This window comes from Bos javanicus, chromosome 6 (genome assembly GCF_032452875.1).
Source record: "Bos javanicus breed banteng chromosome 6, ARS-OSU_banteng_1.0, whole genome shotgun sequence".
Classification (NCBI taxonomy): Eukaryota; Metazoa; Chordata; class Mammalia; order Artiodactyla; family Bovidae; genus Bos; species Bos javanicus.
The window spans coordinates 21,064,377-21,092,125 of record NC_083873.1 but is presented as its reverse complement, the minus strand read 5'-3'; the positions used below and the strand labels follow the sequence as shown (position 1 = coordinate 21,092,125).

The following is a 27,749-nucleotide window of genomic DNA, read 5'->3' as shown; positions in this document are numbered from 1 at the left end:
ATGTCTCAGGTCTTTTGAACCTTCCTCTTTCTTTCTTCTGCCACTCCAGTCTCTTTGGTTCACTACTTTAACCTCAGGTTTTACAACCCCAGAGTATTTACTTGAGCCTTGCCCTCTTCTTTCAACACGGAAAAATATTAAATGAAAAAGCTTCACTCCACCATCTCTTGCCATGCATTCACATGATGCCTGTTCCATTCAACACAAACACTTTCCACTGATTTTATTTGTGTATTTATTTCAATCACTCAGTTGACTTTCATGATGATGGTAAATGTGTCAGAAGGAACATTTTATTTATTTTGGTGTCTCCAGTAGTTGGCACATTGAAGATCACAATAATTCTTATTGAATAAAGGAAAAATTAAATCAATTGCTGGTTTGCAAACACAAAAATTATTCACAATATTCTTCTTGCTGCTGCTCCATAGACATCACAAATTTTAGAGGGACAGAGGTCTTTTCCTATGGTCAAAGTATACAAGCTACAGATTAAATAATCTATTAGTGTTTGCATGTGCACTTGAAGCTCAAATATACATGTGTATAAATAGACATCTCAATAATACATAAATATACCTAAAATGTCCAAATTATATGAAGAAAATAACACATTTGGGGAGCAATTTGTGTAAATAATTTTCAAAACAGTTCCAAATGACTGCAAGTGGGACACAGTGAAATGTTAAATTATTAAAACACCCCTAAAATGTTCAAAAGATTTCATGTAGACTTCCCCAAATTCCCTAATTCCCAGAGAAGATATGAAGTATTATAAGATGTTGAATCATTAAGTTCAGTTGCAACTGTAACTGAATGGTGGCAGAATCTTTTACATGAAAGATGTTTAATAATCTACACTGACCCTTAGCTATTGGAAGCATGAATTGAATTGTGTCAGCTAAAAACAACACACACATATGCACACACAGATTAATCTATTTCCATCCCCCCCACATTAATTCAATATTAATAAAACTGTAAATATTTATAAATAATTAAAAGTATGAATGAAATTACATGGTAAGTCATGAAAAGTGAGAAAAGGTTTTGATGGGCATAATGAATAAGAATTTTCAGTTACATATGTTTCATGATGGTATCAAAGGTTAAACAGTGCCATTTAAAAGTTTTTCTTTTCTAACCTCCCTTCCAACTGTGCAATTTTCCTGAAGCCATATAATGTGAAACAGAAGATCACTTTTCAGAAAAGTCGTAAGCAGATCATAATTCAAACCAAGCAACCAGATTCTCCTAACATCTAATTATTAAAGAAGTCAGTAATTCAGTCCCGTATTAAGAATGCTTTACATGTAGTTTTGTACACGATTAGAATGGCTTTTAAAAGTACTGTTCTTGGAAAGAGACATGGACATTGCTTCCAATTTGTGAAATTACAACACCTGCTAACCAGAATGATTTTGTCATAAGAAACATATTGTAAACAAAGCACAGACTTAGAATGAAAAGACAGTTGACATTCCATTTTACATAAATACATGGAAAATAAATATTGACTAAAAAAATGGCCAAAAAAATCTGAATTGCAAAGGACATAAAGATAGATCTTAAACCAAGTTATTAAAAGATTAGAAACAAAACTTACAAATAAGCAAAAATGTCCTTATACTTATGATACTTATGATATGCATGCAAATAAAATCTCAAATTTGTGTTCACTGTGTTTATTTCAAATAACATTTTTTTTCTCCATCAAAAAAGAGTAGAAATAAAATGGGAAATAACTTCTGCTAAAATATGTCAACTAAAACAACTGATACCAATAAAGACACTTAAAAATGTGTATTATTTTCCAGAAGCCATATGAAATTATCTGGTTCAATGTCTAAATAAGTTATAGAGTTCCCCTGTCTTTCCCTTTTTAGTTAATTCAAGCTATTTTGAAGAATTATTCTCTTATCATTACATATAAACCTCAAAGCATTTGTATCCTTGAAGATGTCAAGTAAGGAAAGTATTATCATGAAAATCTGGTTTTGCCATATTGTTGCTTACACCAAAATATAATAAAGAAGCATTGCAACTCACCTGCAAAATTGCTGAATACCCAGAAACTCTCATGATTCCAGTTATCTAATTCATCTTTCTCACACTATATAATCCAGTTCGGTTGCCAAGGCCAAGATATTTTATACTAGTGATATTCTAACAGAACACATCTTGAAATTTATAACATTGACAAAAATCTTCTCATGTGGTCTTTTTTTCTGTGAACATGAACTCTTTCAATTGTCTAACGCTCCATGTTTGAAACCATATTAATGATTTCCAAGATATAATACTGTGTTCTACAATAGTTTCTCATAGTTTATGAAGCAGCAAAAAATAATTAGCTCTTTGTTCTGGGAAGCAGTGAAGTAATAGTTAAGTGCCTTCACCACCAAATAATAAGCAGGTTGGACCACAATATTCTACAATAAAAAAGTAACACAATAAAAAGGTAATCTCAGAGTATTGCTGGGAGTGGCTGAAGATACAATTCCAGTATTGTGTATTTCTTCATGTACCTTAATGCTTTTAAGTATTATCACCAAGACTTTTCATTCACAGCACAAGGAGTTCATGGAAAGCTTTCTCGTGGCACTCTTATAATGAATGAATGAAGAAAGTTTGGATATACTCATTTCTTCCTCTATTTCGGGGAACTTTTAAAGCTTTCAACAAGAATATAGCCTTTAGAAATATAAAAGGCATCATGTTCTTTCTTTCCTTTAAATATATAAGAAAGACAAAAATATATGAAGAAAAAAGATGAACAAAATGGGAACATTTTATGAAAATTTTATAAACAGTATTCATTCTGCTGATGTAGGAGCAAGTTTAGAACGAAAAATGTTTTTATCGTAAAAAAAATTAGACTTTCAGGATCATATGCTGATTATTTAAAATCTCACAAATAAAAATTTGTTCATGGAAAAAGAGATCTTTGAATACTAAAGTCCTTTATTCAACAACACAGAAATTTCACAAAAACAACTTTACTGGGCAAATTGAATGTGTTTTTTTTTAAGTTTTTTTTTTTTTTACAGTTTTGTACATGCCCCATAAGTAATTTTCTTTAATAAATACACTGTTTTCCAAAACTGCTTTTTTAATAATTGCACAAGCATACATACACCTTACACAAATATCTATTAGAGAATTTAATAGATAACTGCACAGTTCAGAATAGGAGAACACTGTGAAAGGAGTACATTTTGTGGCCCATGTTCCTGAAATATCTCTGACTTCCTTGCAATTGTGAAAATGAAATCCCTCTTAACATAGTAACTGTCTTTTATTCACTAGGAATACAGATCTCAGTGTGAAACTGCCAAATTTAATAAAAACAAAATTTGAAACATTTAGCTGTTACATGAGAACCAACTGTGTGATATCACTGTGAATCTAGCCATGATCAAAGACCCACAACGGTTTTTTGCTGAACATATTTGACCCTGAATAGTGTGTTCATTTAACTGCTTTCTTGTTTTCATTATTTGATTACAGAGACTATCAACTTAAAGACTTTATATGCATTAGTATTAATTGTACAACTTACATGCCAGGGGTTCTGAATGAAAGGAAGGGAATATTCCTTTCTTTTAGTGACTGCTTAATATTAATTCATAGGAAGTCTTCCATCTCTTGCTTCCTACGAATGTGTTTAGAAGAAGAAAGTTGGGTATTTGGAATTAAGCAACAGGAGACACTTTTATATATTCTTACCCTGGGGGAAGCCTATTACTGTTCTCCCTCCCAAGAATGGACACATTTCTAGTTTGTAAATATGCCCTCCACTTGGGCACAGACAGGCGGAATCCATCAGAAAGCCACTTTGGGATGAAGGCCTGGAAAGAGAGAGATTTGCACTCTGATGCTCTTGTGATATAAGGGTGCTGAGTGAGAGCTGGAAAGGGATGGGTCCACTGCTCTACACGCAGCAGCCCGAGTACTTTCCATAGTCTTCCCAAACGCTGATGCATGATGGCACCTCCTCACCTACACCTCTGTACGTGACCTCTCACACAAAGTTTTTTATTTGGCTTATCTGAGATGTAATTTTTAAGTTGTAAAGATACCCCATATGATTTACAGCTGACTGCTATCTTCTGAATTTTCTTGATTCTGAATATGAAACATACAGCAAGGAATTTTTAAAAGTTACACTTCATTGGTATTTAAGAATCAAGAAAAGTGTAAATCTTTCAATCACTCCCTCAGTGCTGCTATGATGTGCTTTATAAGTTCTCAATACATCAACTTACAAGGGAGAAAACTGAGGGGAGGCCAGAGGAGTGATACCTTTCTTCAGCATCACCAAAGGGAACCTTATATGCACCCTCCATTACATAAATAGCTTAACCCAAAACATTAAAAAATGGGTGGTTTAAAAAAGAACAACATCAGGAATAAAAACACATAAGGGATTCAAGAAAAGCTGCACTCCTCCATATCAATAATTAACAGATTATTTCATTAAAAAATTGAATTCACATGTAAAAAAATCACATTTTACAATATACAAACTCATTAATTCTTTAAGAAAACAAAAACACATCAAGACATGCAATACTAGCATGTATTTTAGACTCACAGTACATTGCGATGAGATCTTCATATGTTATTGTATGCCTAACGTAGCCTGAATAAAAGTTTGTTTCAATTCTGTAATAACAATGATCACTTTCCAAAAAGCCAGGCAAGCTTACCATTCAAGTGTGAAAGTAAGTTTTCACTTACTCGTAATTCATTAGCAAATCGGTTAAAAAAAGTCAAATAAAATTAAAAATGGAAAAAGAAAGAACTCCTATAGCTCTTATTGGTCCCACAGCAGAAATAGAAATTCTAACTAGACCCTTCAAAGGAATATACATCAAGTAGAAAGCTATCTCAAAATTAATATACAGCGCGTTTTAATTTGCGATAATTTTCTTCTCTAAACATGGATAAGTGTAATACATCGTGAATTTTCTTCAAAAAGGCTATTTGACAGTAACTGTAGACCTTGTATCCATACTCTAGGCAAATTAAGTCATATTGTTTTTCACATTGGCATTTGTAAGTACCTTCTCCCCCCCTGCCAGCACTCTAGCAATGAAGTGCTCCTTCTGCTTTTAAAAAAACCTCTTCTGTCTGTATTTTTTCCCATTCATAACTACAACTAGCCTTTTAAAATTATTCGTCTGCTAGTCTTTCTAAAACTTTACAGTTCCTTTCATCATCCTCTCTCAAGTTATTTTTCTTCACCTGATCCATGTTGCTAAGTTGTCAGCAGGTCAATGGATGTCACAGGCTAAAACAGCTGGCTTGTGACTAGAGAACAAAAAGGTACAGTAATATGGAAACTTGCATACTCTATGTGTTTTTGCTAAACTCTGTCTTATTTCTGAAGCTGAAAACAGTCTTTATAATTTGGGGGAAAAAAAGAGAGAGAGAGAGGAGAACTAAAACTCTTAGGGATCATGCCATCATAAATCATAGCCCATCATAATGGGCTAGCCTAAAGAACACTGACTGCAGAAGAAAACCAAACATTATGAAGAAAAGGTAGCTCAGGTCCTATGAAGCATTACTCCTTTTGTTTGGGGGCTGTTTGCATTTATGGAATTCCATAGACTGTGGCCCTGTCTTCTCAGGAATGGAAGCATCTGGTGATGGTGATGAGAATGGGAATGGGAAACATGGAGCATTTCACGGAGGGCCTACAAGAAGGCCACGGTTTTAACTGGGAGGCTGTGAGAAAGGAAGATCAAAAGAGATTTAACAGCCTCACTTCCATGAATGTGTTTCACTCTTTTGAACTTAAAAATGTACCAGCCATGTCTCGATGCAGGAGGCCTTTATGTAATGAAATTTTAAAACAAAACTACACTTTTAATATCATACATAGAATTTAAACAATTGGATATGTTTTATTAAGTGTTTATTTTTTTCTACCAAAAAAGAAGCAGAAAAACAGGCAAACAAAAAAATACATACAAACAAAAAAACCCATGTTGGGCTGGGGGGAAAAAAAAGTCAGTCATGAATTTCTCCCCTAAGATATGATACTCTAGCCTGTATCCTAGAAAACACTGTTTAAAGAAAGAAAAAAAAAAAGTTATACAACAGATTCTGCATGTTTCAACTACTCTGAGTACTCCGTCTTACAGTGCCACCCAAGACAAGTCAACTACACTAAGGATTTGGGAGGTATACCCTTCTGTACAGCTCGTTTGTAAGCAATGCAAGTGCATAACCACTACTCTAATATAGTGCTCAAAAGATTAATTGAAACTTTCCTAATATCTTCCCCTCTTAGAACAATACAACGGAAGGTAACTGCTGGATGCATCATCATCTTTTAGTCTTGTAAAACTTGGCATCAAGTCTCTACGGAAAGATGCATGGCAAAACATGCCACTGCTGTTGCTGCTCCTAGAAACAACTGGCAAAAAAATATTTAAAGCTAAAATTTATTGCTCCAGATTTAACTCGCAGAACCGGAGTGTTGTGAACAAACTGTTAATCTCCATAGATGCTCAGACATGATTGTCCTCTTGTGTCTAAACACACAAAATACAAGCTGCTATCTGTACAGTTTACAGTCCTGAAACACATATATTTGAAAATGAAGTATAGATATGTACTTTGCAAAGATACATGATTTTACAGCAGGGGCTTACCCAGACTTATTTTTTACAGCCACTTTCAAAATAGACAACAACTTCACTAGGATAGCTAAATTACATCAAAGAAAGAATCAGTGTATTGAAAGTAAATAGACTGGCCAATTCCCCAGGCTCCCAGATTATTTTTATACGTCTTTTTTTTCTTCTTTTCCCCCACTTTTTTTTTTTGAAGAAACCCCTATACATAAAATGAAAATAATATCTGGATATTTTCTTCAGTGGTGGACTAAGCAGTTTCTTAAAACAAGACATTAGTTTGCCCTTCACTTCCAAATGCCTTGAAAATAAGATATACTACTGCTTTAAAAGAACCATCGGAATGCTTCAGCGCTGGGAACAGGTGTTCTCTATAAAAAAAGAGCAAGAAAACAAGTTAAGCTTTCTTTCTATGCCAATATAAAATTAGATTTTCTCCTTTACACTTCAACAATATTTCTAGTCAGCAATACACAAATAATGACTTGCATATTTCAACATTTAATTAAAAAATAAATGTTTAATCTTAGAATATTACAAAAATTAGAATATTGAATTTAACGCTAATTTACTAAATCTAATGATTAAAGCACACTGATCTAAAAAATAGAAGAAACACAGCTTAGAACATGGATGGCAATCAGAAGAAAGGGGAATGTACAGACTACTAACCAGTAGTAGGAAGATCAGCCAGCAAGTGTACTTAAAAATCTGTATCCACTACATACGCAGCCTATGTAAGGCTGATGTTTCAAATTTAGTGAAATAGTTTCTTCATTCTGGAGAATTTCTTTTATGACAGGACAACAACAAATGTAACATCAATACTGCTTCTATATTTAACTACTAATGCTAAACATTCCTACATATAATCTGATATGAGCTATACTGAAAAATATACCTCTATTTTAAAATGTCTGCATTTGCAACAAAATAATGTCATATACACAAAACAAACTTACAACTAACCAATGATACTCAATAGAGCAAAAATATCTTTCTGCACCGGAAAAATACTACAGTTTTCCAATGGAGTAACAGGCAACACTAAACATATGAGCAATTCTTTTAACGAGAAGTTTACAGTTACTATGGGGATTTTGCTAGATAAACAGTAGTTAAGCTGTCAAATTTTCCTTTATATATTAACATTACAGTAGTTCATCATTCCATACCCTTCTTTATAAAACAGGATCACATGAGTATATGTTGAAGGTACATGAGGAACAACTAGCTAAGAGTAAATCTTGATATGGGGCAAATGAAAACTTCCTTTTCTTCCTTAGATCTGTCCAACAAACCTATGGAGCCTATAAGATAGCTGCTCAAGATGAATAAGTATATAAATTGGAAAGTTGAATATTACCAAAATATATAGGAGGTATAAAAGAATGCACTCATACACACACACACTCCTCATAAACACATCTTCAGACAGTGTTAACAGCACCTGAATTTTCAGAACATATATAAAAATTCTACTACAAATACTCTTTAATAATCGAGGTTAGCTTTTATTTACTTTTCATATATGACTTGTTAGGTTGACACAATCCTACCATAGAAATGTCATCTAAAAATTTAACTGTTATTAATTGATTAAGATTCAAATGAAATTTTAATTGAATAAAATAACCATGCTGGCTATCTGCACTAAAAAGGATTTTAAAAAACTGTTCTCATAATCAATACCATATACATCACAATGAATGTGTTAAGAACAAACTAACACTATCTAATTCAAATTTGCATATAAGTATACAAAAAATATTTAGCTTGTAAAGTATTTTCTAAAAGCACAAACAAAAAGGTCCAGGTGTGGAGAAAAGGGAACCCTCTTACACTGTTGGTGGGAATGCAAACTGGTACAGCCACTATGGAGAACAGTGTGGAGATTCCTTAAAAAACTGGAAATAGAACTGCCATATGACCCAGCAATCCCACTGCTGGGCATACACACCAAGGAAACCAGAGTTGAAAGAGACACGTGTACCCCAATGTTCATCGCAGCACTGTTTATAATAGCCAGGACATGGAAGCAACCTAGATGTCCATCAGCAGATGAATGGATAAGAAAGCTGTGGTACATGCACACAATGGAGTATTACTCAGTCATTAAAAAGAATGCATTTGAATAAGTTCTAATGAGGTGGGTGAAACTGGAGCCTATTATACAGAATGAAGTCAGTCAGAAAGAAAAACACCAATACTGTATACTAACGCATATATATGGAATTTAGAAAGATGGTAACGATGACCCTATATGCGAGACAGCAAAAGAATCACAGAAGTATAGAACAGTCTTTTGGACTCTGCGGGAGAAGGCAAGGGTGGGATGATTTAAGAGAATAGCATTGAAACATGTATATTATCATATGTGAAACAGATCATCAGTCCAGGTTTGATGCATGAGACAGGGTGCTCAGGGCTGGTGCACTGGGATGACCCAAAGGGATGGGATGGGGAGGAGAGCGGGAGAGGGGTTCAGGATGGGAAACACATATACACCCATGGCTGAATCATATCAATGTATGGCACAAACCACTACAATATTGTAAAGTAATTAGCCTCCAATTAAAATAAATTTTAAAAAAAGGTCCATCGGTCCCATAAAAATAGTACTTATTAATATCGTAATCCATATTCCTCATAGTTTAATATGTCTTCCTCTTTCCAGTTCACTATGCATACCTGGATCCCATCATTTGACTTGGCTGAGGAGAAAAACCCCTTTACTACTTTTTACAATTACCTTTTAAATGATAAATGTAATTATACATTCTCATGACACATATTTAATCATTATTAAAGGTACTTATGAAATTATAAGAAAACATATTCATTCATCCTAATATTCATAATTTACAACACACATATATAAGCAGTAAATGAAAACTTAGTTTACACCAGATGCTAACTTGCTGCCTGATGCCAACTAAGAATACATTTTATATAAGTATGCATACTTATATAAATGTAGTCATTTTTAACAAGATAAGTTAGATCCAAGCATATCCATGCATTGCAGAATCACATATGAAAAATAAACATGTGCATATATATTCATATATATTCACATTTATGTGTACAGTATATGACATAGAGATGCCAACTTGCTTTCAGATGCCAACTGGAAACAAGACTCTAAGTATATACTTATATATCTTGTATCGTGATAAACATATATGTTCATGAAGATAAACAGAAGAAATATATATGGAGCACATTTTTTAAATAAGATGAACTCCTTATGCCTTAGTTTCATTTTTAAATCCTTCTTCCAACTCTTGGCTCTTCCTGTGCCCCTCTCCACCACTCAATTTTATTTGCAATATTTAGAAAAAGCAAGCTTTATAAGACGCCACCTGCAATCAAAGGTCATGGTTGTAAAGAAAAAGATAATCACTTCTCAATGCTTGTTAGCACTAAAAATTAGATAATGCAAATGTGAGAAAGGCTTTCCAGGTGGCACGGTGGTAAAGAATCTGCCTGCCAATACAGGAGACTCAAGAGGTGTGGGTTCTATCCCTGGGTTGGGAAGATCCCCTGGAGTAAGAAATGGCAACTCACTCCAGTATTCTTGTTTGGAAAATTCCATGGACAGAGGAGCCTGGAGGGTTACAGTCCATAGGACTCATGTGTATATATTAGTATGTATACAATTTTGAGACTGGTATGTATCTCCAAACAATTTGTTGCTAAAGAGGAAGGGAGAAGGTAAGCAGAGATGCTTCTTTTAAAAATTATTTCTCCCTTGTATTAAAATCTTTGAGGTTGAACCCTAAAAATGATTAGTTGGGAAATCACCTAAAATGTTTGAGAAAATTTAGGAAAACTACAGGTGCATTAATTTTAATAAATCTTCAAGGCATTCACCAGAAACTCAAGGTGAGGCTTCTCTGTTTTATTTCAGGGTTAAAAAAGGTAACAAAACTCTTCAGCGTCACACAGGCCATGCAAAAAGACTGGATGTATATCCAGCCTCCTACCCAATCTTCACTGGGATCATTGGAAAATTCCTTATGGCCTGGGCTGAATTTTTTTCAGCCAGGACAGGGTAGTAAACTGTTCTCACAGGTAAAATACTGGGTTTAACTATGGGTTCTGATGAAGTCTGTCCTAATTTGCGGCCATAATGAGGTCATCTTTATGAGAAGATTTCTATTTTAAATGACTGGGGGACTCAGCACAGCAATGTGGGCGATTAAGCACCCTGACCAGCTCCCATCGGGTTATATAAATTCAAGAGTCCCAGTTGTGGAGTCACACAGTTGATGAGATTACAGTGACTTTCTGGATCTCAGTGATGCTTGCAGGAAATCGTTATCCCTTATCGGGAGTAACAGAGAAGCCAGATTCCCCAGGAAGAGAAGGGAGCAGGGAGGTAACAAATAGAATTGAGTTGATCAGCAGCCTTCAAGGCTCACACAGGTGCCAACACTGACAAACAGCAGCCTTGCTCCCAGGAGGCCTGGGGAGAAACCTGCAGCCCCTAGTTCTCCTTCTAGGACTGCTGTGAAGTATGTCAGGGGAATTCATCCCTACACGCGCCACACCAGGACGACCTTCAGGTTTAAAGGAAAGATGGTAACGATGACCCTATATGCGAGACAGCAAAAGAGACATAGATGTAAAAAATAGTCTTTTTTGGACTCTGTGGGAGAAGGCGAGAGTGGGATAATTTGAGAGGGTAGCGCTGAATCGTGTATATTATCATATGTGAAGCGGATCGCCGGTCCAGGTTTGATGCATGAGACAGGGTGCTCAGGGCTGGTGCACTGGGATGACCCTGAGGGATGAGATGGGAAGGGACGTGGGAGGGGGGTTCAGTATGGGGAACACATGTGCGCCCGTGGTTGATTCAGGTCAATGTATGGCAAAAACCACTACAATATTGTAAAGTAATTAGCCTCCAATTAAAATAAATGAATTAATTTTTAAAAAAAAAAGAAGAAAAGATGCTCCTCACTGATCATCAGGGAAATTAAAAAAAAAAAGGAATGCCTTCTGTTCTCCTCCTAAGTAACTTTAAAAAGCAAATTGTTGAATAACATAACTGTGTAATCCATGCCTAAGTACATTTTACATTTACTTCTTTTAAAAAACTGAATACAAAAAATTATCAATATGTCTTTGGCAAAAATGTATTTCAGTTTGATTCTCATTAAATCAGCAATGAAAAAACTATTAAATGACCTAAAAACCAACAGACATCCCCAAATCTGCTACCTTAAGAATTTGAGCATAATTTTCTCTTCTGGTGCTTGCGAGGCAGTCACATGAACTGTTGTGTCTTTAGGTTGGGCACACATCTATGTACAAGCAAGCGTGTGAGGTCGCTTCAGGTGTGTCTGACTCTGTGTGGCCCTATGGACTGTAGCTCTCCAGGCTCCTCTGTCCATGGGATTCTTCAGGCAGGAATACTGAAATGGGTTGCCATGCCCTCCTCGAGGGGATCTTCCCCACCCAGGGATTGAACTTTTGTCTCTGGCATCTACCTGCATTAGCAGGTGGGTTCTTTACCACTAGCGCCACTTGGGAAGCCCCACACATCTACATATTCTTGTTTAAAATATGTTCACTCTAATAAAAACTCATCTCCTAAAAGCTGAAATTGAGTATCTGTATCTTCATACATATGAGTTTATACGGGATTGGCTATTCATGTCTAGCCAGATACGTATGTAAAATTTGTTGCAGTATTCAGGACACCAAACAAAACTAATCATTTTTAATAAAGCTAGACACATGTTTTCAAAGACCATATAAAAGACAACCTGATGTTGAAATTTGCTTCAGAATGCATGAAAGTTATAAACTGAGATATAATTAAGACATTAGCAAATTCCATAACTAAAGTTAAATATATCCTTCCAATATGTATTCATGTAGTTTCTAATCCAAAGACTCAGTGGTTCACCCAGGCCTTCAAAACTCTGCTGTTAAACAGGATGGCTTTAATACAATACATTCTAAGCTGAAGTCAGTATTTTGGGGTACCATTACTCTTATATTCATCAAAAATGTCCTATTTCCCCATTTATTATTAATTGAAGAAGCATAAATCATCCAATCATTTTCTGATCCCCATATAATAATGGGAAGTATGCTTTTTCCACCCAAAAACAAAGCAATCTCGAACTGCAGTTAGCCAACACAGCCTCTTCTAAACTCTTTTGAAGTGTTGTTTTCACTGTGAGAAGCCCCACTATAAGTTTATTAAACTTCTGAGCATCTAAGTCCTTGAAACCGGAACCTCTTACTGCATTCGATTTGTCTCTTTGCAATAGAACTTGAAAACCTTAATGAATCACTGAAATTTTGCAATAGGAAACACATAAATAAATATGATAAAGAATACTAAGGCTCATGGTTTGCCTTTAGATATTTGATTATATTTTGTTTTGGCTTCATATGAAACAAACTTTGGAGTATTATGGATGAACAAAAGGAAAAATCCTGATGGTAAAAAAAAAAAGAAAAAACACTACTTTTTCTGATTTGATTCACAGAGAATGCTAAAATATCAAATTATATAGGTTCTTAATTTTTGTGCTGACAAAATTTCAAAACCTAACTGGAGAAATGGAAAATTATTTTATATAAACATATATATATATATATGTTTTATATGTACAATATTGTGAATGTCAAAACACACACACATGTATGTGATTACAAATTTGCATTATTAGTAAATATGGCCTAAAATTATATGTAGTAAATGTTGAGACTTTCAAACATTTTAGGCAAAACTATTATTCTATATCCTATTTATAAATAGTATATTTTAAACATCATAATCCAATAACTATAAGAATTATTAGCAAGCACAAGTATAGCATAGGTCAGTAAGTTTGAGAGAACAAGTAATTTATGATAAATGATAAGCTCACAGTCCAGTAATTCACTGTTACTGTAATAAAAGCAACTTTATATCTTAATAATAATACCAATATTTCAATAATAATTCCAATGTTTTAGGATATATGGATTAATATAAGTACACAATGTTTCCATTTTTTAAAGCACATCTTCCTTACTTTCTCTTTTTCTCCTGTTATAAAATGTATGTGATATCTATCAGATTAATTTTTCTTATAATTCAGATTGACTTATAACTGTATAAATCTTTGGTATACTCACACCTTATCTTGGCCATGATCCAGATATAAATTAAAAACACCTATCACATGCCACTAACTGGAGTATTAGACCCCTCTTTAAAAGGGAGAAAAGAACCAAATAAGTAACTGCATAACTTTTATGACCCAAATTTTTGGAGGTCTTAATCATGATTATAAGGAGCATTCCAAATTTCTGGTTTCCAAATTGACATCTGTGGCTAGGATTTCTCTGATTAATGGTGGAACCCAGAGATGGCTTTTTCATTAGTATTGATTCTGTGTAGTCTATTGCTCCTGCTACTCCCTATGCCTGGCAAATGTGAGGGCTCTTCCTTTTCCTTCCTTCTACAAGACCACCACACCCTCCCCATCACCACTGCAATGGCATGACTTTAAACTTAGCTAACTTTTGTAAATGGAAAGATGAGATTGTATACTAGGTTGGAAAAGTGCTAAATCAAATCAACCTGGTAGTTAAACCAGTAAGAAAGACAACTGTCCAAAGGGAGATGTGTGTATGGGAAAAGAGTGGGTTGGTAGGAAGAATAGTAACAGTTTGACACCAAGATTCAAACTGGCCTGCTGCTGCTGCTGCTGCTAAGTCGCTTCAGTCGTGTCCGACTCTGTGTGACCCCATAGATGGCAGCCCACCAGGCTCCCCCATCCCTGGGATTCTCCAGGCAAGAACACTGGAATGGGTTGCCATTTCCTTTTCCAATGCATAAAAGTGAAAAGTGAAAGTGAAGTCGCTCAGTCGTGCCCGACTCTAGTGACCCCATGGACTGCAGCCTACCAGGCTCCTCCATCCATGGGATTTTCCAGGCAAAAGCACTGGAGTGGGGTGCCATTGCCTTCTCCTCAAACTGGCCTACAAGTGGCCAAAAATGCACCCACTTTTGGTCCTAGTATCTAACGTAACTACTTCAGGCAAGTGTCTTGATTAAAGCTGTAAAGGATCATATTTCAATTACTTTTGATAAAAACACTTCAAATCACATCCTTCCAATAATAAGTAAATTATTGTATTACACATAGGTAGTTTAGTGATTAAAATATACTTGGATTTATAAAAATAAAATATAATAGCATGATATCAGGATAAGCAGAAAGATACAACATTTTCAAAAATCCAAAAATATAAAAGAAGTTTGTTTTTTTTTTTTGAAAATGTGGAAAATTTTATTAACATTCAGTTTTAAAAGCTTTACGCCTGTGGTAGAAAAAAAAAGAAGTTTTTGAAAATTTATTTTAGATACTATTTTTCAGTTACATATAGGAGGAAGTATGAAAGGAAATGAAAACAAAATTGATATTTAAAAAGTGAAAATTAGGTTAATAAAATCAATATTGTCAAGAATGACACATCTTTATGAAAAATATATATCCAAATAGATATGGTTCTATAATAAATGAATCTGAATATACATATGAATATATGAATTCATATATATGGCAAAGCCACAAGTTAAATGATTCTATCTGCCCTCAAAATCACTCTACTGATTACTGTTGACTACAACAATATGTTTAGGTGAGATCACTGCTAATTAATTATTGAAAAACCACCAATATTCTCTTCATGATCAAGTTGTTGGGAAATTTTTAAAAATTCTGTTTTTCTTTTTAAAGCAGACAGTGAACTGTCTCCTCATACTGAAAAGAAGAAATATTCTTGTGAAATGTGAAGAAACGGGAGGTCACTTAAAAAATTAAGAGGTGATTTTTAAAATTCAAAAGTTATGATCTGGACAGCCTCTAACTTACATTCAAGTAAAATACAACAGTTATACTTAATCTCTATAAAGAATTCAAATTATAGTTCCTTTCTTTGATTATTATAGATCTTGGAATTTGAGAAATATTATTTTTTTCTATATTACATAAAATCCAAAAAGAAGTTTAATAGAAATTTTTGCTTAGACTAAGTTCTGTAGTGTTTTGAATGCAGCCACTTAAGTTCACTTGGTTCAGAATCTTCTATGACAAAAACCCAACTCCTGAGATAGACCCAGCCTAGAAATCAAAGCAGGTTTTATGTCCATTAACTACTTGGAGGAATTTAGGGAAAATGCCAAACATTTCATAGTCATTAGACGTTATCATAATAAAAAAAAATGTACTTGGTTAAAACTGTACTTCTGAGAATCACATGTTGCTTTTGGAGTTTTTCTTTAAAAAAAAGTTTTTTTAATAACTGCAGTGGACATTACATCAGATATTTAAATTTCACAGTCATTTTGATTTTTTGGTTTCTTTCCTTAATTTTCTTTTTAAATAATAAAATTAAAAGGTATATAGTCAACAATTATAATTTAATCAATTTATTACATGTTACCTCTTTGGAAATGCATTTTAGTTAGTCATCTCCATCATTAAGAGGACACACACTCTTAAGCATCCTCTCCTAACAGGGTACCAGCACATCTTGTGCTGAGCAAGTCCTTAAAAGTCAAATTTCTCCTCAGGGGTTTTCCATGTACTACTTCTTTTTCTATGTATATCACGTATGCTCCACCTTCATGCACACACAGTCACAATTGCATAGTTAACTAACTAGCAGAGTAAATTAACAAGCCTAACATTTTTCAGGCATAGGATTCATAAGACATAATTAATATTCTTTCATCAATTTTCTGGAGTCTTTTCTATATGCGCAATTCTGTATTTTCCAGGAAGTTCTCTGAATTACCACTTAAAAATTACCCTGCCAATTTGAACAGTCAGTTGTTTATAGATGCTGAATGGCCTCTATATCCCTAAACTCCTTCATCAATTTGAGCATTAGTTTTCCCATCCTGTCATTTCAGTGTTTCCAATTGCAGACTTGAACAAGTAACTCTTAAAGAGGAATTAGAAGAAAAAAAAAATCTAGTCAGTTTACAGGAAACTATTTTTTCCACTAAGGTAAATGAAATGATGCTGAGTGTTAGCCAAACTCGTGGCATCTTTCAAAAAAGTTTGAGGCATTAACCATTTCTACTCATTTCTTATTTAAACCAGACTCAAGAAGATGACCTTGAACATGACAGTCCTTTCTGCCAGAATGCTCCTTTCTTAGTTCCCTTTAAACTATAACACTACAGTCTGCCTGCCTCCCTCCCTTCCTTCTTTTCTTCCTTCCTTTACTTCTTCCTTTCAATGTGGCCCTTTCCCTTATTCAGCTCATACAAAGGTTTCCAGCACTCTATAAAATACACTTGAAATAACAAGTCATACTGTAGATTCTCACTGTGTTCAAATATTCAAGGCCAGTATTTCTTTTCTTTTCTTATTCCTTGAAAAATTCTGGAGTAGTAATAGAAGACAATACTACACCACATGACCACATGAGGCAGCTAAGTAGAAATCACAACTGCACTGTTTCTTATCTAGATCTGGGAAGAACTAAGCCAAGGATGGAGCAAGGAATTCAAGGCTTTTAAATAGGTGTGAGATTGCATTCAGAGTTTTCTAAAAGTACAATCATATCTTTGAAATGTGTCCATTTTGTGGCCTGAGAATAAAGAATGTAATTAGGAAGCTAAGTGTCTTGGATGAAAGAGTAAGGTGTAGAGTTATGGAGTTACATGGGTATTTTAAGAAGGTAATTAGAAACAAAGAAAAGTTTGAGTTTTTTAAGCCAAGGTGTATATATGTGTATGTGTTTCACAGCTCTTGCTTACAAATCTTAGAAAATAATAGTTCCTCAGTTCAGTTCAGTCACTCAGTCACGTCTGACTCTGTGACCCCATGGACTGTAGCACGCCAGGCTTCCCTGCCCATCACCAATTCCCAGAGCTTGCTCAAATTCATGTCCATCGAGTTGGTGATGCCATCCAACAATCTCATCCTACCTAAAGATACTCTGAATGGAACTTATCAAGGGTTTACCATATGTTAAGCATACACCATGAATTTATAAATCTACCTCATATGTACAGACCTGCCTGAGAGAAGACACGCTACTTACAGAAACACATTTAAATTTTACTCTTTATCTTGTTAACATCATTCCATTTACAAATATAATTTCTTTCTTCACTACATATCTGTTCAGTAGACTTGTTGCTGTCACTAAACTAGTGTTTTTCAAACTTTTTTGACTGCAACCAAGTTAGAAATACATTTCACACAGCAGCCTAGAACATGCACACACATTTATGTGTACATACATAATTAAAACCGAAGCTTAACAATATGTGCTCTTACTACATGTGATGCACTCATATATTTTCTCCTCCACTCTAATCTATTCTACTTTCTAAAAATCCTGGCCATAAGCCAACACATTGGTCTCATATACCACCAATGTGCTATCTACAAGTTCATGCCATACAAATAACATATACATGTGAAGAGCATCACATGAGGAAAACTGAAAACCACTCCACATCATAACACATTTAACAATAGATAGATAGCAGCCTTATATAGAAGATCCAATATTTATAGCCTTTGGAATTTTAAAGGCTGGTGTTCTCCATTTTGCTTTTCAGGAGTGAAAATTAGAGCATACAACATATTTAGGGTTTGTTAGAAGATTCCACATCTCACTTCGCATCCATCTATGTAGAATTGAGAATTTTATCTCTTACTTGTTTTTGACTCCATTAAAACCAACCTTGATCTCATTTAACCTATAAATAAGATATTTACCATAGAGAAGTCTTCCCCCAGCACAGTTATTTTTCTGCCACTGATTCACTGTCACTCATAAATCATCATTTCCACACAATTAAACTTATAGAGCTACTATTCTTTAAAAAATTCATTTCATCTCCTTTCACTCTGTAAAGTTTTGGAGACAATGTATCTTCTCTGGAATTTGCCAGATTTGCTGAACCATACAGAAATGCCCATGACTCTTCCTGATAAAGTAATTTATCCCTTTCTTCTCTTATCCTTCTTGATCTCTATCCTTTTGATACAATTAATCATTCAGACGTTTTTGGTTTGGTTTGCTTTGGTTCTGTGTTTTTTTTAAGTCCTTGAGCAAGAAATAGCACTTTCAGCCCAGTTTCCCCTATAGTTTGACACTTTTGTTCACTTGCTCCAGAAGGTCCTCTGAAACATTAATTTAGATGAAAATGACACCCAAATAGGATCCCATTTTCCACCCATCTTGATGTCTTCTTTCACTTACACTCTGAAATTATTCTACCAAATGTTTCAAAGGCATAAGTAAATACAATAACATCATCTAAAACACAATCTGTTTTTCCTTGTCTCTGAGTCAGCTGCCACTCCACTGAACTTGAGACTTAGCTCTGACTTCCAAACCAAATGTACTAAGTCAAGTATGAAAACATTATCTTCCCCTCTTTATAGTTTCCATTCTCCGTGAAACTTCTATAACTGCTGAAGCAAAGCAGACATCCATATCCTGTCTTTACAAAACTCCTTCTAATACTGCATTGCAGCCTGCTTGCATATTCCTTTCTCCCTTGTTTTTAAAGCTTTCTTGGATAGTATTTCAAATATTTTAGGACTTAACATTATTTTTTCCCAGAAAACCACTAGGCTTTTCTATTATTGCTCACTTTTTTCATTTCATAAATGCTCTCTTCTTAATAAGAGAAAAAGCTCTACATAGTTCATTTTTTAATCTCAAAATATTTATCTACCTGTTTAATTTCCTACACTCACACACATACATACACACACACCCCTATCTTCTGAACAAGAGTAACTCTACAATTTTTCAGTATTTGTTAAATACAATCTCCAATCAGAATTTGTGATAAGCATTTAACCATTTCTTACACTGATTTTCCTAAACTCACTAATGCACATTTAGAACAACTCCCTGTGTCTGCCCAAATAAAGAAAGTAACAGCTAAACAAAGGTACTGAGTTGGTAAAGTGAAACACACTCACACACACACACACAATCTTATTAAAAGATATAGAAATTAATGGCAGTAGTGTACCTTTGGTGAGAAAGGAGGAAGAGCACTAAATTGTCTAAATTGGCTCACCATGGTGACAAAGGTCCCTAGGTAACCTGTGCAGATTTCCCAGGCTTTTGACAATACAGGTACAAGAACAAGGGAAACTTGTCCATCAGGTTTATCCCCTTCCAAGTGAAATCAAGCCAGAGCTCTGGTGAACTGCATGATTAAAACAATATTCAGAAAGCTCAAAATCACAAAATAATCTATCTAGGCTTTAATTCCTGATAACTACAAATAACTTGCTGGTGTACGGAATGATCTGTAAATATAATCATCTTCTCTACTTTTTATTGATGACTTTAAATTAGGAATGAGAAATCATATAGCATCTTTCAGGATGCAGAGAATATGAACCTACATACAGTATCAAAGAGTTGTAATGAAGGTTGATATTGTTATGTCCATTTCACAGTTGAGGAAATGTTCAGAGAAGTTATGCTGATGTAGCTAACATTGTTCCACTGGTAAGTTACCTGAAGCTAGTAGCTCCTGCCACCACCTATCATCTAAATGTGGCCACGTGGCCCAAATACAAATTTAATTATAAAAGAAATGAAAAGCCAAGAAACTAGTAGTATATTTTCTAAATAGAATTTATATTTGGTTTTATATCAGCCAAAGAAATTTATCTTTAGTCATTAGTTCTCTGAAAAAGCAGTTGTTTGCTTTGCCACTTTCTTTTGAATAAGAAACATACCATGAAATAAAGAGGTTAAATATCAAAAAACAGAAACAGAGATTTCACAGGCTCACTCTCATATCTGGCTTTGGATGCTCATGTTCTTGAAATAAATTAAGAGAAACCCCTAAAGTTTCACAGAGGAAAAAATATCTTTCCTAATGTTTTAGAGTAGAAGTTAACAAGCCTGCTGGGATCCTTTTAGCCCCTGCAGAGCTAAGTCTTCAACATTATTAAATGGCTGTCGCATCTGAAGTATGGTGCAACATAACTCAATAAACAACAGAAAACATATGATGCCGGATGGAGGCAGGCTTTTCGATTACCCTGCAGAATAATTCAATTTCAGTACAGGTGTTTGCATGTGATGGAACAAGATGTGACTGAGGGATAAAACCACCCGTGTGTCCCTCCTCCAATAATTTGAAACTGCTAAGGATAACAGCATAAATGCTCAATGAAAAAAGTATGTTAAGAATGAACAGAAGCACTCTAGGACAAATAAAGAAATTAAATTATATATGCACAAAATCCTCACAACTTATACCAATCCCACCAAAAAAGTACTTTCTTAAAAACAAGTTTTGTTTAAAAAAAAAAAAACAAACTTTTTCTAGAGTGCTCTACTTTCCCAGCCAAGATCATCTGATATTTTAATCAGTGACTAAAAAATCACACTTATAAAATGACTTTACCATTACTTTGGGTTCATTATTACTTTTTAGAAACTAATCTAAAAATAAGAGGAAAACTAAAAGAGAAGTAGTCCTTTCTCCAACTTGCATATTTACATGGGCCTTTCAATAAATCCTGAATTTAACCTATTGATTTAAGTAGTGATTTTTATATGATGAATGAATTTATTTTAAAATTTTGTATAATTTGAATAAAAATAAACATAAGAAACTGAGCATATCCATGCTTGTGAAATGTTTGGATAGCAGGACATTTTGTTGCGTTTCTCCAAAGCAAAAATAAAAACTGAATTGTTTTCTAGTAAAAGTAAACTAATACAAGACCAATCTGACCAACTCAGATTGAACAGTAAGTTCTAGGAGCACCAACCACTTCAGAAGAGATTTTTTAAAGCCACACTATAACCTATTCCTGGGGAAAACTCCAATAATGTTTTATGTTTATATCCAGAAGGAATATTCTACCAGCATCTTCTCAGTCACCCTGACATAGATCTTCAATCTCCAACTGCGTACTCTAGAGCACATACGGATGAAACGCCCGTCACTTCTGACACACCTTTCAATTTTCAGTCTTACAGACTATTTTATAAATTGTCCTGTATTTGTCAATCTGTAAGTCTGAACTGTGCCAAAATCTTAACTATTCACCCAGAAAAACAGTTGACTAATAAAAATATGCAACAATGCTTCAGTAATCAATTAATTAAAAAGTTTAAAAATCAAGTAATTTTTATCTACTTCATCACTGGATACAATTTCCATTCTTGTTTAAAATATCCAAATATTTTTGTATGATTAAAGTCTAAAGTTTGTTTTTGTTCTTATCGGCTTCTGATTTTTTTAAAAATTTTGCTTGGTGCTGACTGAATTTCAAACAAACATTCTTATAGGATAATTTACAAATGCTTTTAATTTTTTTCATTTTACTATTCCTAATTGCCATCCAAAAGATTGCTTAGAATTTACATGATGTTTGGATAGGAAAGGGAATTATTTTCATTTAGGAATTATTTAAATATGTGTGATTCTTTTAAAAACAACTTTGACTACCTTGTATTAAATCTAGTGATGGAAAGAGAATCTTATTGGACTTGTATAATACTTTGCTGCCTTGGCTACAAATCTATTTTCTGACTTCAGCCAAAGCTGAACTTTTCTGTGCTTTTTTCTTAACATTTATGAAATTCTGGATCTTTTCTCTATGTTGTTTCTATACTACATTCCAGTGTTAATATATTATCATTTTGTTTGAATTTATTGAAAAATTTCTTCTTTCAATAGTTATATATTTACATTTTCCAATCAAAAAATTTTTGTTTTTATACTGGCATGGTTCTGACTCTTCAATCTGAAAACCCATTTTTGAATTATGATATAAAATGATAAACCACTATGTATCACAATTTAAGATATGAAACATTCATATTTTACCTCTAGTTTTTTTTTGGTCATCAACTTCAAGAACTTATCCGACATGTTTAATTGGTGACCAGTTTCACTATTTAACCATACAGATTCTGAATCTGAGTGACACAACTATTTTATGTGTGTGTCTACAGGCCTGGTGTGTTGCAGTTCATGGGTTCCACCAGACCCCTGAGGAGCTTGACCTGACTTGTGGAAAATAATTTAGGGCCTGTCCATTCAGCAGATAATTGAAAATAGAGAAAAGAAAAGAGAGGGAAAAAAGACTGTCTTGCTCCTGACTTTCCAGCTTCTCAGCCTCTTCACTCTAACATGCCTCTTCTAAGTCCCTTGTCCAGCTCAGGGAAAGCATCAGTGGCGGTGGCCTTGGCGCTGTGTACCCAGCAGCCAGGAATGGGGGCAGGGAACACTCCTGAGGCACTGCTGACTAATGTAATTCCATAAATCAGCTAATGGGAGAGAAACCAGATCTGTGTGGTCTCTAATGCTGTCCCACAGAGATCAATCATGTCACCTGAACAATGTTCAGGGACTAAGAGAGGCTGGGGTGGCCCATGGGATGACTTTCTCCCTTGAGTAAGATTAGGTTGAGAGATTTTTAAAAGTTAGATCTTAGTATAAGAAATGTAACTGCTGTGAATACGAAAACTAAAGGAATACCTTTGTATGAGACTACTTTTGTATGAGACAAAGGTCTATCATAGAACTTATCATGATATATGATAAGTTTTTAAAAATATTTGAGAACTTAATATTAACCACTTAGGATACAAGTTATTAAGATAAGTTTTGTCACACAAGGGCATACAGCATGACTGCTTTGAATAATCAGTGATAATTTTTTAGTACAGCAATCGATTGAACAAATAGTGTTATATACAATTATACAGTACACAATAACACCAAAAAGCTAAATTTATGTTATGTGCATTTTTATCATATGAAATACTATAAAGCAGTGATTTTGTAAATAAATTTTTAAGGAATTAAGATGCCCTACACCTGAGACTTATCAGGAAAATGTGGAAATAAGTAAAGCAATTTTAAAAGGAATGCCAGAGGGGAGGCTTTAAAAAATGTGGGCAAGAGGCCCAACACACCCATGTGAGTCTGTCTTAATTTCAGTTTACTCACCCTGAAAATCTGATTATGCCTCCAGTCCTTGGCATGAGAATAAGTCAAAGGAAAGAAGAGCACATGGGACTTGAAGTGATAAATACTAGTATCAGCAATGACTATAGTCCAGATATGAATTTAAAGCCAATAAATATTAGCTACTGAACTTAAGCCTGAAATCCACAGGTAATATCCATAATGAATCTCCAAATTACTATCCTCAGCTCCGGAGTCTATCTGACATCTAAAACATCTCCACAGATGATGATAAGTTACAAAAACCAAATTAGAGAGGGAGGCAGGTCAGCAGGGGGACTTTGCACCATCCTGCAACCACTGTTTCAGCTCTGGTTCAGTCCTGTAAACCCTGCCACTCTGACATGCGTCCAGCTGGTTTCCTACAACCGTAACTGTGTGGTTACACATGTGCTTGAGGCAATCATGCTGCCTTTCCTTTTAAAAGTGACCTAGATAGAATCTTAGCCAATTAATTTTTTTTTTTTTTTGCTTTCTTTCTGCCAAATTGCATTCCACTAATAATCTTAGCCTTGAACCAAGAACAATTCTCTGGTAGGAAAGGGTATGTAGGTAAGAGAACATCTTCAGAGAGCTCCACAAAGAGAGAAATATGTTTCCCCTCTCATCTACATCCCACTTTCTGAAGATCAATAGATCTTTTTCCATGTGAATTTTTAAAAAGAAGAAAAGGTAATACTATGGAATTTTGTGATTAAAAAAAAAAGCTAAAGAACATAAAGATCACAAGAAGTTTTTGGGAAAGCTATCAAAAGGAAGAAAAAAGAAACTTATGAAGTTTGTTTAGACTAATAAACCAGCATAGAAACTTGTGCAGAAAACCTACTGGTATTCACATTAAACTTGTTCAGAGAGGTTGCTTCCTAAATAAATCAGAATTATTCAGTGGTCCTGCCTACTACATACAATAAATTGGAATGCAGGCAGTACATAGGTCTAGCTAAAGATGAAGTCCACTTAACCACAGCAAATCTATAATTCTAGATTCTATAATTCTAGATGCTATAGTTCAAGGGTAAAAAAATTAAAGCCAGGTAGTGCTCATCGACTAAGCATTAACAGAAGATTTAAGTATGAACTAAATTTTAATTTCCCATGGGCCTTGGAGACCTTAAGAAGTTATAATAAATTAATCCAGAGAAAATATTTCAAAGCTAAAAACAAATTTTTTCCACCTAAGAAAACACATGATCCATGCCTTTATGATTGCTACTATCTTTGCTTAAGAAGAGTTGCCAAAGGCAATGTAATAAACCAGCCTAGAATAAAGTCAAACTTTCAGCAGACATGGGTTCTCTTATAAGGAGGAATAAATGCAATATTTTGATGGAATTGATCATAATCAATGATGATATCAACATAATATTTGTTTGAGGAGAATTACAAAGTGCTATTTGCTTTGATTTATATCAATAAAACTTAAAAAAATCTGTATCTTATTTACATCCAAACCTGCAAAGATCTTTAAGTCTCCTTTCAAAGGCCAGTCCTTCTTGGAGAAAACTCCTATGCAGGTTTCCCTCTGATGAGAACTTGTGAGAACCACTCTCAGCCTACAGTCCAGCCCATAGAATATTCCCTAATGCTAAATCCATCACCTATATATGAGCATTTAGCCATCTACTCTGTGCATTATATCAAGAGGCTAAATATGATTATCTGTCCATATTTCATTACTAAGTATATCACCAAAGCCATTTACTTCTGATTTTCCATTTTCCCCCTTTTGTTGTGATCAGGTCACTGTATGAAATTTCCACCAAACACATCAATCTTTTTGTTTTACATAACCGAAAGCCTAATATAACAAGTACTTTAGTGATTATTTGTACATTGTTTTAAGCACACATAGGAAAAGAAACTGTCATTGACCATATAGTGTATCAACCAAAACAGTGCTTGATGTATAGGACGATTTTGTGACCACATAGTGGTTACTTTGTTAAACACAGAACCCCAAGTTTATATTTTTTGTAACTGAGTTTTAGGAATCCTTAGTTTCTAAACTATGTAAATAAAATTACCATCTCACCTGCTACAAATTGTCATCTCTCCTTAAAAAAACTGCAAGTGGTGTTCAGTTTTCTCTACTATTTCCCCTTTCTGAAAAAATACCAACTATGCAGAAAATAAAATGGAAAACAGAAAAATTTTGTCATGGTAAGGAAAAAAAATTAGAAGAGTGTAGAAAATCAAAATCCCCTTTTGAATTCATGCACGTTAGTTTCAATGATCACTCTGTGTGTGTGTGTGTTCGTGTGTGTGTGTGTGTGTGTGAGTGTAAAAGGGAATGTAGGCTTGTGTGCCACAAACTGTGTCCTCAGTTACAACTGGGTCACTAATAGGTCTCTCTTGCCCAGTATAAGTATATAGAATGTGATGTATCCGACCCTTTGGGCAGAGATGCTTTTAAAAATAATAATAAGAGGGAAGGGGGCATTTTAAACCACCGAGGGTAATTTTTGACCATATTGAATGTGAAACTTCTGATTTTTCAAACCAATTACATTAGTTTTCCTCCTAGAGCTAAAAAAAAAAAGGAGGGGCGCCCTTCCGCATCTGGAGGGCGGTTCCAGGCGAAGTGCAGGTGGGGAGGGGGCGAGGAGAGGCCATGCCCTCCGCAAACCACCACCAACTGTATCTTACAACCTGAATGAAGCTTCAGGAAAAGGGGACTGCATCTTGAAGCCAGACAAGAAGCCCTGGAGGGGAGAGGAGAGGGGAGTGAGGAGGGAAGGGGGGAGACTGGGAAACAAGAAATCATCTCCTCTGACCTCTAGCGAAGTGCCAGGTTTTTTCTTTAGCTCTTCACATTTCCTAAATTTGCAGATCTGGTGTCCCGTTTTGCGGTTCCTGCAACTGCTGCAGACGCCACAGTTGATGAGCCTCTTGCAGGGCACGCAGACCCCACACCTTTTCCTCTTCTTCTTGGCCGGGTTGGCTCCGCCAGCTCCCCCTGAGGAGGACGAGGAGGAGGAGGAATGGTTCTGCGGGCAGTCTGCCAGGTTGGCAATTTGAAACGCACTGTCTGTGACGGCTGCTGAGGCTGCTGCGGGGGAGTGAAGGGCTGTCATGACGATGACCCCTGGAGGTAATGAGATGCCCCCTAAAGCCGGGATAGCGGAAAAAGTCCCCACGCGCTCGGGGAGATTCATTATCTCTGCTTCAGCAGCGCCGCATTTGAGCTTGTTCATGCATTCCCCCGCCAAAGGTCTGCAGTGTTCAGGGGATAAGGTGGAGAGGAAATTAGTATTTGCCATTTGCAACGATGGCTCTGGCGGGCAGCCAGCTTTCCCCAGCCTCTGGGAGTCGTTTCGGTGGTGCATGCTGGTCCTGCCGCCGCCACCGCCGCCGCCGCCGCCACCACCGCCGCCGCCACCGCCACCGCCACCGCCGGCGGGGAGGATCGCCGAGGAGGAGGCGGAGGAGGAGGCGGCGGCGGAGGAGGATTTCCTGCCGCCCCCACCGCCCCCGCCGCCGCCCCCGCCGCCGCCGCCACCTCCCCCGCCCCCGCCGCCGCCCCCGCCCCCGCCGCTGCCCCAGAGCATGGCGGTGGCGGCGGCGGCGGTGGCCGCGTTGTCGCAGTTCCAGGGGGACATGCCGATGCGCGCGGCGGCCGCGGCAGCAGCGGCGCTGCTGGGGAAGATGGGGGTGGTGATGCGCGCGATCTTGGCGGCCTGCGGGAAGGCGCCCCCGTTGGTCTTGTAGAAGGAGGTGGCAAAGGAGCGGTAGCGCTCCATCTCCGAGTTGTAATCCACAAGGCTGTTCAGGGACCCCTCGGGCAGGTGGCTTTCCTTGGGCAAGCCCGGGGCCTCCGGGCTCGGCCCGGGCTCCACGCAGACATTGGTGTTCATGGTGCAAGGGGGAAAGAAGGGGTGCAGGGTGGAAGTGGGGACCGTCTGGTCCGACACCTGGGTGGAGAAGGGGGGGAGGTGGGGGGGAGGGAAGGGGGTGATGGTGATGTTGGGGTGGGGGCCGAGGCGGGAGAGGAAAGTGGGTCCAGGTGGGGAGAGCAAGGTGAGGACTGCTTTATTCCTCTCTGGGGCGCATTTCCACAGACGGTGAATTCCCAGGCAGCGTCTTCC

General features: G+C 36.0%; 1 protein-coding gene across 2 annotated transcripts; it reads right to left on the bottom strand.

Moving 5' to 3' along the window:
* Positions 1 to 218: 218 nt before the first annotated feature.
* Positions 219 to 27,518, bottom strand: CXXC4 (CXXC finger protein 4). 2 transcript variants are annotated; one of them, XM_061419486.1, is made up of 3 exons: positions 26,439 to 27,518; positions 25,697 to 25,782; positions 219 to 7,021 (listed from the first exon to the last, which is right to left on the bottom strand). In XM_061419486.1, exons 1-2 carry the CDS (start codon positions 27,516 to 27,518, stop codon positions 25,720 to 25,722), a joined length of 1,143 nt encoding a protein of 380 aa, XP_061275470.1. In that variant the 3' UTR covers positions 219 to 7,021; positions 25,697 to 25,719. The 2 variants fall into 2 exon arrangements, with proteins under 2 accessions (XP_061275470.1, XP_061275471.1); XM_061419487.1 differs by lacking the exon at positions 25,697 to 25,782.
* Between the last annotated feature and the right edge of the window lie 231 nt (positions 27,519 to 27,749).